The 10,512-nt window shown below is 49.0% G+C and overlaps 1 protein-coding gene across 1 annotated transcript; it reads left to right on the top strand.

Annotated features, from left to right (window-relative positions):
• Nucleotides 1-1,257: 1,257 nt before the first annotated feature.
• Nucleotides 1,258-10,101, top strand: eif2a (eukaryotic translation initiation factor 2A). Its single transcript, XM_072462114.1, has 16 exons — nucleotides 1,258-1,350; nucleotides 2,159-2,225; nucleotides 2,348-2,419; nucleotides 2,796-2,914; nucleotides 3,030-3,129; nucleotides 3,883-3,965; nucleotides 4,039-4,112; nucleotides 4,195-4,339; nucleotides 4,650-4,766; nucleotides 5,040-5,196; nucleotides 7,782-7,866; nucleotides 8,053-8,382; nucleotides 8,453-8,563; nucleotides 8,768-8,920; nucleotides 9,376-9,441; nucleotides 9,612-10,101. Exons 1-16 carry the CDS (start codon nucleotides 1,323-1,325, stop codon nucleotides 9,672-9,674), a joined length of 1,770 nt encoding a protein of 589 aa, XP_072318215.1. The 5' UTR covers nucleotides 1,258-1,322; the 3' UTR covers nucleotides 9,675-10,101.
• The last annotated feature ends 411 nt before the right edge of the window (nucleotides 10,102-10,512 follow it).

The raw sequence follows: 10,512 nt of genomic DNA, 5'->3' as shown, positions 1-10,512 counted from the left end.
CTGGACCAGGACTGTGAAGGTTATTTTGTGTTTTTATTACGAAAAAAAAAAATTGAATCGAATCGAATTTTTTTTTTAATCGAACTAAAAAAAAAAATCGTACCGGATTCGATATAAAATAAATAAATTCGAAAAAAAAAAATCATTATAAAAACAACAAAATAACCTCCATACGTTGTTTTTTTACATCGATTTTTTGTACATCGAATTAATTTTATTTTTTTACATCGAATAAAAAAAAAAATACATCAAAAAACATTTTTGGACTGTATTTTTTTTCTACATCGAATGTATTTTTTTTTTTTTACATCAAGTACATTTTTCTTGACATTGAATTTTTTTTTTACATCAATGTGGAGTCTGAGTGGATTTTTGTGACTATTTTTTCATAATTTCCTCAATTTTTACAAGAGGAATACAACAGGAGCTTTACAATAACGTCTGTAAAAAAGACTGTAGCGGGTAAACTCATGAAACGTTTTACATTATAAAATTTTTAACCATTCATTCATTAACCCAAGAGTTTCAGATTATTTAATGTTTGTTCTGAAGCGTACCAATGTGGGCCAAAAATCTAGTACTGAGATGGGAGAGGTTAGGTGAGAGATGGGAGGAGTTACGTGAGATATGAAGGTGTAATTTTGGAATTAGATAAAAAATAACATTGTCTGGAAAACATCATGGCTCTAAACACAAGATAAAGTCTGCAAAATGTACACAAACGGGCCCCAGTGTGTCAGAGTGTTAAAGGGTTTATTGATAATACATTTTTTCATTGCTTTCATCATTGTTTAAGGATAATAATATGTGACTTGCATCCGTTCTAATAAATGGTTTAGAGTTTTTTATGCTGTAAAAATTCTCACATGATATAAATAATAATAATAATAATAATAATGATGATAATAATCTTTAGACCTTAAGACCAATTATGCAAATTCGTCAATTTTTCTATTTTATGTTTAATTTCTACAGTTTTGATCAACATTAGAACAACTTTATCTATGTTTTTCAGGTTGGATTCAGGACACGTTGGTCAAGCTTGATGTTTTATTTTGAAAACGGAAATCTTGTCCATGTTTCGCTTTGTTTCCAACAGCTTTACATAAACAACAGAAACAAACATTATAAAAGTCACAAACCGCCACGGCGTTTCTCTGTATTCGTCTATACCACGTTTAACTCTGAAATAAAGCGCTTTAATCGGGATTTTCCTCCGTTTGTTTGAAGTCTGACGCTGACGTGGCACTGCGGGACACGCCCCTTTCCGCCGCGCCGCATTAACGTCACTTCCACCTCGCGCTTACGTCAGGCACGTAAACATGGCGCCCCCAGTCCCGCTGTTGGCAGGTGGGTCTGAATTAAACTCCTTTTAAAACTCTTTAGGTGACTTTAAAGCCTCAGTACGGGGCTTTTTACGGACGTTTGAATTCAACGCGAAGCAAAATCACCGCAGGTTATTTCTTTGCTGAATAAAACACGAATGATACAGACAATCTAACGGAGCAAACGAATCCCCTTCAGATTTAGACATTCAGACAGTTTTATGTTTACACCGATTTATCTAATGCAACGCAAACACACACGCGCCTGTTAACGGATGAATCTTGCACGCAGAAAGCTAAAGATAAATTCGGTGTATTTGATTTTTAAGTGAATAAATTGGTTTGAATTAAAAGTGCGTGTATCCGTGCGAGTCCCCGTTTAACTTGCGCTAGAATCACAACCCTCCAAATGCGTTGCGTGGCGGCAAAACATGAATATTCTGAGCGTGATGGACGTTTGCAGGGTGTTTTTATTCATGCCGAATTACGGACGACACGTTATTAAATGAGAATGTAAAGTTTGGGGGCTTGCGACGCTCAGTTTCAACGCGCACAGACAAATTGACTAAATGAATGAGGTTTGACGTGGAGTCCGGAACGCGTGTAGAACGGTGGAGCTCAGCATAAATAAGTACCGACCTGCCTATTAATATAGTCTTTTCTTGATACTATGACATTCTAATAAACAGAGGATTAGTTTGATTTCTGTCTGATTCTTAAGTCTTATTATTTTATAGTTTATTCATACTATTTTGATTGCTGATTTAGTTGTTTTTGATTGATTAACTCTGTATATAACATTTAAAAGCTTTAAAAGTGACTGTTTTCTTCAGTGCGAGGCTCCCTGGGCACGTCTCTGTTCTCTGGACCAAAGTGTGAGCCTCACGAAGCTTTCCAGACGTGAGTGCAACACAATAACAACCCCAGACACACACACAGAGTACTGTGACAACCTGATGGATGCAAACGTTAGACAGAATTGCACGTTTGAGTTCTCAACTGTTTGTTTCGGGTGTTTTCAGAGATTCGGTCCCGGGTCGCTCTGTGTCCTTCAGCCGAGATGGAGCTCTGTTCGCCTGGTGCAACGCCAAAGGGTACGGCTCCTATGATCCTGGGGTGGTTTAACCGCCATCGTAAACCTTTAGTAATGGTTCTGATCATAGAAACCTCAACCAGACCTCGATAACACATTTAGTCCTGGTTTAGTCGTTGTATAGTCCTTTTATTGTCCTGGTTTAGTCCTGGTTTAGTGCTGGATTAGAACTGGTTTAGACCTGGCTTAGTCTTGATTTAGTCCTGGTTTTAGTCCTGGTTTTAGTCCTGTGTTTTAGTCCTTGTATTAGTCCTTGTATTAGTCCTGGTATAGTCCTGGTATAGTCCTTGTTTAGTCATTGTATAGTCCTGGTTTAGACCTGGTTTAGACCTGGCTTAGTCCTGGTTTAGTTAAAGTCATTCTTTCTGTCTTTGCAGGGTGCACGTGGTGAAGTCTTCAGATGGCTCTAAAGTCGTGAACCTTGACCTTCCCAAAACGGTGCTGCTCCAAATTTCTCCTCTAAACAGCATCGTGGCGACATGGCAACCGTACGCAAGTGAGAACTTTAAAGAACTGTCTTGTCTAATCTGACCCTTGACCTCTGTTTAAATTTTGCCCCCAAAGTAAACGTGGACGTCAGAAGTGAAATGAGCTGAACTGTTTGTCCTCAGAGTCGGCTGAGAGCGCTCAAGGAGACGCCAACCTGCAGCTGTGGGACCTGAAGACAGGAACTCTGCTCAAAGCTCTGTTCCAGAAGAAGATGGAGCTGTGGTCAGTCTGGGAGGGCATCTGACACACACAGGGAGGGCATCTGACACACACAGGGAGGGCATCTGACACACACAGGGAGGGCATCTGACACACACAGGGAGGGCATCTGACACACAGGGAGGGCATCTGACACACAGGGAGGGCATCTGACACACACAGGGAGGGCATCTGACACACACAGGGAGGGCATCTGACACACAGGGAGGGCATCTGACACACAGGGAGGGCATCTGACACACAGGGAGGGCATCTGACACACAGGGAGGGCATCTGACACACAGGGAGGGCATCTGACACACAGGGAGGGCATCTGACACACAGGGAGGGCATCTGACACACACGGGACGGGGCATCTGACACACACGGGACGGGGCATCTGACACACACGGGACGGGGCATCTGACACATACGGGACGGGGCATCTGACACATACGGGACGGGGCATCTGACACATACGGGACGGGGCATCTGACACACGGGACGGGGCATCTGACACACGGGACGGGGCATCTGACACACGGGACGGGGCATCTGACACACGGGGCGGGGCATCTGACACACGGGGCGGGGCATCTGACACACGGGGCGGGGCATCTGACACGCACGGGGAGGGCATCTGACACGCACGGGGAGGGCATCTGACACGCACGGGGAGGGCATCTGACACGCACGGGGAGGGCATCTGACACGCACGGGGAGGGCATCTGACATGCACGGGGAGGGCATCTGAGTGAATGTCTGTGTGATTGACAGGTGTCCGAGCTGGTCAGAGGATGAGGTGGTCGCCGTGAGAAGCGTCAACAATGAGCTGCACTTTTACGAAAACAACGACTTCAGTGAGAAACGAAACGCTGTCAGATTTATAATGATTGACTTCAGTTTAATGTCGTCAACGTCTCGATGTTTCAGACACAATCGCCAACAAGCTTCACATGCAAAAGGTCTCGAACTACGCCCTGTCCCCGGGGCCCCAGCCCAGCAAGGTTAGTCCTGGTTTAGACCTGGCTTAGTCCTGGTTTAGACCCGGGTTCTCTTTAGTTCCTACAGTTCTCTTGTTGCCTGTAGATCGCAGTGTACGTTCCCGGCAGCAAGGGAGCGCCTTCCTTCGTGCGGTTGTACCAGTACCCGGTGCTCGGGGGCCCCACAGCGGCCCTCGCCAACAAGAGTTTCTTTAAGGCCGACAAAGTGGACATGCAGTGGAACCGCAAAGGTACGGAGCGCGGGGGCAGGGGCTGTAGCGCGGGGTCTGGAGCATGGGGGCGGGGTCTGGAGCACGGGGGCGGGGTCTGGGGTACAGGGGAGAGGTCTTAAGCTCGCCCCTCAGCCAGAAGGTCCTCGGTTCAGACAGCGAATAAACAAACTACAATTATTTATGTTTTTGTACAATTCATTTAAAGGAGATTCAACCAAACGTCTGCAGTGAATCAGTTAAAGAGGCATTACATCAGAGTTTAGAGTGTTTGTGTTGTGTACCGTTTGTTTGTGTTTTGTTTATTTGTTGTGTTGTTTGTGTGTCGCAGCCTCAGCCGTGTTGGTCACTGCCAGCACAGACGTGGACAAAACCGGAGCGTCGTATTACGGAGAACAGACTCTGCACTTTCTGGGCGTCAACGGAGAAACGTCTCATGTGCAACTGCGTGAGTCCAGTGTAGTCCCTGCAAATACTTTCACCACTACTACTACTAATACCACCACCACCACCCACTACCCACTACTACTACTACTAATACCACTACTTCTACTACCACTTCAGACACTGTACTTTTATATTATTAGTTGTTCTTTATCTCAGTCCAGTTCAAGTAAAGCTGCTAATAATAGACCATAAACTCGATATAAAAACACAAAATAATCAGATGAATTTGAGGACACGCCCTGATTATCGCCGTGGAAATGTTTCCTCTGTCCAGCGAAGGGCGGTCCCATCTACGACGTGTCCTGGAGTCCCACCTGCTCAGAGTTCTGTGTGGTTTACGGTTTCATGCCGGCCAAAGCTACCGTGTACAACCTGAACTGTGACGCCGTGTTCGACTTCGGGACGGGGCCCAGGAACGCCGCCTACTACAGGTAAGACTGAGCAAAATAATATGTCTGTTTGCCGTAACCCGACCGACCCGGTATAAAACTAGCCGACTGGAAAAAAAAAAGCATTTTGTCAAAAGCGCAGTGTAGAATTATTTTATATCTCTCATCCAAAGGGACTAATAAGGCATTGCGCGTTAGTCCATTATTCGTTTAGATTTTTGGTCCTCCATATGTTTCTCTATTAAACAGACCATGCAGGGGTGATCCTATATTTCCTTTTTATCTGTTATTTCGCCTCTGGCCACCGCTCATGACGTTCTGTGTCATGGTGTGGCTTCATGTTAAATTTGACCTGCGCTTTGCATTCTGGGACATAAACATGCCCTGCAGCGTCATCACAACAAACATGGCGGTGCCCGTGTCCCCCGCATGTTCGGCACGTTCCCCCCGCTCGCCGTTACAATCGACCTTTTGTAACGGCGTACAAAAGGTCGATTGAAATATCTTGAAATCGGGAGATTTAGTCTCCCGATCGGGTTGATAGAGACGTTTTCCGTCATTAACTGTGGAAGCCCGACCCCTGGACTGTGGAAGCCTGACCCCTGGACTGTGGAAGCCTGACCCGGGATTGTTGAAGCCTGACCCCGGGATTGTGGAAGCCTGACCCCGGGACTGTGGAAGCCTGACCCCGGGACTGTTGAAGCCTGACCCCTGGACTGTTGAAGCCTGACCCCTGGACTGTTGAAGCCTGACCCCTGGACTGTTGAAGCCTGACCCCTGGACTGTTGAAGCCTGACCCCGGGACTGTTGAAGCCTGACCCCTGGACTGTTGAAGCCTGACCCCTGGACTGTTGAAGCCTGACCCCTGGACTGTTGAAGCCTGACCCCTGGACTGTGGAAGCCTGACCCCTGGACTGTGGAAGCCTGACCCCTGGACTGTGGAAGCCTGACCCCTGGACTGTGGAAGCCTGACCCCGGGACTGTTGAAGCCTGACCCCGGGACTGTTGAAGCCTGACCCCTGGACTGTTGAAGCCTGACCCCTGGACTGTTGAAGCCTGACGCCTGGACTGTAGAAGCCTGACCCCGGGACTGTAGAAGCCTGACCCCTGGACTGTAGAAGCCTGACCCCTGGACTGTAGAAGCCTGACCCCGGGACTGTAGAAGCCTGACCCCGGGACTGTTGAAGCCTGACGCCTGGACTGTAGAAGCCTGACCCCTGGACTGTTGAAGCCTGACCCCTGGACTGTTGAAGCCTGACCCCTGGACTGTTGAAGCCTGACCCCTGGACTGTTGAAGCCTGACCCCTGGACTGTTGAAGCCTGACCCCTGGACTGTTGAAGCCTGACCCCTGGACTGTTGAAGCCTGACCCCTGGCCCTGGACTGTTGAAGCCTGACCCCTGGACTGTGGCAGCCTGACCCCTGGACTGTGGCAGCCTGACCCCTGGACTGTGGCAGCCTGACCCCTGGACTGTGGCAGCCTGACCCCTGGACTGTGGCAGCCTGACCCCTGGACTGTGGCAGCCTGACCCCTGGACTGTGGAAGCCTGACCCCTGGACTGTGGAAGCCCGACCCCTGGACTGTGGAAGCCCGACCCCTGGACTGTTGAAGCCTGATCCCTGGCCCTGGACTGTTGAAGCCTGACCCCTGACCCCTGGACTGTGGAAGCCTGACCCCTGGACTGTGGAAGCCTGACCTCTGGACTGTGGAAGCCTGACCCCTGGACTGTGGAAGCCTGACCCCTGGAATGTGGAAGCCTGACCCCTGGACTGTGGAAGCCTGTCCCCCGGACTGTGGAAGCCTGACCCCCGGACTGTGGAAGCCTGACCCCCGGACTGTGGAAGCCTGACCCCTGGACTGTTGAAGCCTGACCCCTGGACTGTTGAAGCCTGACCCCTGGCCCTGGACTGTTGAAGCCTGACCCCTGGACTGTGGCAGCCTGACCCCTGGACTGTGGCAGCCTGACCCCTGGACTGTGGCAGCCTGACCCCTGGACTGTGGCAGCCTGACCCCTGGACTGTGGAAGCCTGACCCCTGGACTGTGGAAGCCCGACCCCTGGACTGTTGAAGCCTGACCCCTGGCCCTGGACTGTTGAAGCCTGACCCCTGGCCCTGGACTGTTGAAGCCTGACCCCTGACCCCTGGACTGTGGAAGTCTGACCCCTGGACTGTGGAAGCCTGACCCCTGGACTGTGGAAGCCTGACCCCTGGACTGTGGAAGCCTGACCCCTGGACTGTGGAAGCCTGACCCCCGGACTGTGGAAGCCTGACCCCCGGACTGTGGAAGCCTGACCCCCGGACTGTTGAAGCCTGACCCCTGGACTGTTGAAGCCTGACCCCTGGACTGTTGAAGCCTGACCCCTGGACTGTTGAAGCCTGACCCCTGGACTGTTGAAGCCTGACCCCGGGATTGTTGAAGCCTGACCCCTGGACTGTGGAAGCCTGACCCCGGGACTGTGGAAGCCTGGCCCCTGGCGGTCACTCAGTCAAAAAATGGCCCACTTGAAAAATGTTGGGTCTGGTTACAGTAAACAGACAATTTATTTGGGGCAGCCTAAAGAAGGGCTCTGCAGGTGTGGGAGTGGCCACACTTTGGACCCATGCACAGCCTGAAGTGTTTGTGTCAGTCCTCAGGGTCACATCCTGGTCCTGGCTGGGTTTGGGAACCTCCGAGGACAAATGGAAGTGTGGGACGTCAAGAAGTACAAACAGGTAAAGACAAGACAACGGTGCAGGTGTGTGTTCTGTGTGTGCGCAGGTGCGTGTTCTGTGTGTGCGCAGGTGCGTGTTCTGTGTGTGCGCAGGTGCGTGTTCTGTGTGTGCGCAGGTGCGTGTTCTGTGTGTGCGCAGGTGCGTGTACTGTGTGCTAACAGGTGTGTACACTCTGTACTTGTGCAGGTGTGTAAGCCGCAGGCACCTGACTCCACCCACTTCGCGTGGTCACCTGACGGCGAGCACGTCGTCACGGCGACCTGCTCTCCGAGGCTGCGCGTGTCGAACGGCTTTAAAGTGTGGCATTACTCCGGCGCTGTGCTGCACCAATGGGACGCTCAGGAGGCGGAGCTATGGGAAGTGCGATGGCAGAACGCCCCCTACGGACAATACCCGGAACGACCAATCACCACGCAGACCACCCCCACCGCCCTGGGCTCTACACAAGCCCCGCCCACACAGGCCTATCGCCCTCCAGCGCTGAGACACCTGCCTCCCACGGCCTCCAGTAAACTGGTACTAACACATTTATCATATTTACATTAAAGTAAACCTCGACACAATCACCACAAATGCTCTGTTTCAGCACGAAGACGAGCTGCCACAGAACATGAAACCAGGAAGCACAGAGAAAAGTCTGTCCAAAACCGCCCTGAAGAACCAGAGGAAGAGAGAGGCCAAGAAGGCTGCCAAACAGGTGAGAAACCAGGTGTAAACCAGGTCTGAAGTACCATGTGTAAACCAGGTCTGAAGTACCATGTGTAAACCAGGTCTGAAGGACCATGTGTAAACCAGGTGTGAACCGGGTCTGAACCACCGGGTCTGAACCACCGGGTCTGAACCGGGTGTAAATCCTCTGATTTTGTGTTGGAGTTGGTGAAAACTGAATCTTTATTTTTAGGATGCCAAACCATCAGAGACAGAATCAGAGCCCAGCATCGTCAGCCAATCAGAGCCCAGCATCGTCAGCCAATCAGAGCCCAGCATCGTCAGCCAATCAGAGCCCAGCAGTGGAGACCCCGAGACGGACAAGAAAATAAAGAACCTCAGAAAGGTGAACTTTATTTCACATGAATCGTGCTGATTATTATTGTAACTCTTGATGCTGTTTGTGTATCAGTCATAATCTTCTCCAGATGTCACGTGATGATGTCACGTGATGATGTCACGTGATGATGTCACGTGATGCCACGTGATGATGCCACGTGATGATGCCACGTGATGATGTCACGTGACGATGCCACGTGACGATGTCACGTGACTTCATCACGTAATGTCAGTCCTACTGCAGCTCCTCCTCCTTCATTCAAACTTTAAAACAAACTGGTGCTTGTCAGTGGCACAGGGGTTTGTGGCGTTGCAAGTTTGGTTTCACTTCGACATCGTGGATCCTGGACCTTAAACAGTCCCTCCACGTTTCACTCCACAACCTAAAGCCTCTGGACACAACTGTTAAACACGTTTGTTCATTTTACAAATTTACACCTGATTTATTTTGTTTTGTTTCAGAAACTCAAAGCCATCGACGAGCTGAAGGAACAACATGCCTCTGGGAAAGTCCTGCAGAAGAACCAGGTCCTGCTTTAGTCTTTGTTTTGTCCTGGACCAGACCTGCTTTACCAGACCTGCTTTACCAGACCTGCTTTACCAGGCCTGCTTTACCAGGCCTGCTTTACCAGGCCTGCTTTTCCAGGCTAGGGGTAGACCTGGTCCAGACCTGGTCCAGACCTGTTCTTGTCTTGCAGGTGGAGAAGTTGCAGAAGGAGTCTGAGCTGTTGAAGGAGTTGGAGCAGCTCACACTGGCCTGACCCCTGACCTCTGACTCACCGCTGCCCTTGAACTTTAATTTGAACCATTATTCCCCCCTGTGCGACAGATGCCCTGGAGGGTGGGAAGGCATCTGACAGGATTGTTTTACTTGTACATTTTCGAATCACGATCAGTGGAAACAAGACATAAAAGAAACAACTTAATGGAAAGAGGTGCATCTTGGGAGGTGGAGTCCAGTTCAACCAAAGCACATTTACATTTTTGATCACATATGAAATAGAAAGTTGTTTTAGTTCGGTCCTGGTCTGGTTTTAGTCCAGGTCCTGGTCTGGGTCTGCTCTGGTTCTGGCCTGGTTCTTGGTTCTATGCAAACCCGGAAGAGGAAACTGTACAGTGTTCATTTCACAATAAAAGTCTGAGCTGCTTTTATGATTCAAACTGCAATAAACAAGTTCTGAGAGTTTATTATTTTGAAATAAATGCTTTTATTTAGTTTGGGTTTCGTTCTGGCTACAACATTGCCAAAAAGATAACATATTGTTTCTTCTTAGCCAAACTATAATAAAAGTCTGTTTTGTTTTTTAGAAAGACTTTATTCCTCCAGAAAGTTACTTTTGCTACTTTTGAAGTAAAGATCTTTAAAGTTCTTACCTTTATAACCACAGTTTTGAACAGCAGCATTTCCAAAGTTGTAAAATGTCAAAACAAACATCAGTGAAAAAGATAAACCGTTATTTTCAACGTTCAGTGTTTTTATCCCTAGTAAATAATTTAGATAAGACATGATTTGTCCACTTCAGTGACAAGCCCCGCCTCTTCATTGTGTACTCACTCTTCGCCCACCAGGGGGCGAGCGCGAGCCAATTCCGGAAAAAA

This window comes from Eucyclogobius newberryi, unplaced genomic scaffold (assembly GCF_026437365.1).
Source record: "Eucyclogobius newberryi isolate DKJ021-1_F unplaced genomic scaffold, fEucNew1.0.hap1 SCAF_10, whole genome shotgun sequence".
Classification (NCBI taxonomy): Eukaryota; Metazoa; Chordata; class Actinopteri; order Gobiiformes; family Gobiidae; genus Eucyclogobius; species Eucyclogobius newberryi.
The sequence above is the reverse complement of the archived record's forward strand: the minus strand, read 5'-3'. Positions and strand labels throughout refer to the sequence as shown.

What these genes read in the sequence shown, in the direction of transcription:
- eif2a (XM_072462114.1), top strand. Translation starts at nt 1,323, where the DNA reads ATGGCGCCCCCAGTCCCGCTGTTGGCAG. An exon ending in GACATGGCAACCGTACGCAA is followed by an intron (nt 2,915 to 3,029) that starts GTGAGAACTTTA and finishes GTTTGTCCTCAG; the next exon opens with AGTCGGCTGAGAGCGCTCAA. An exon ending in CGGGGCCCCAGCCCAGCAAG is followed by an intron (nt 4,113 to 4,194) that starts GTTAGTCCTGGT and finishes TGTTGCCTGTAG; the next exon opens with ATCGCAGTGTACGTTCCCGG.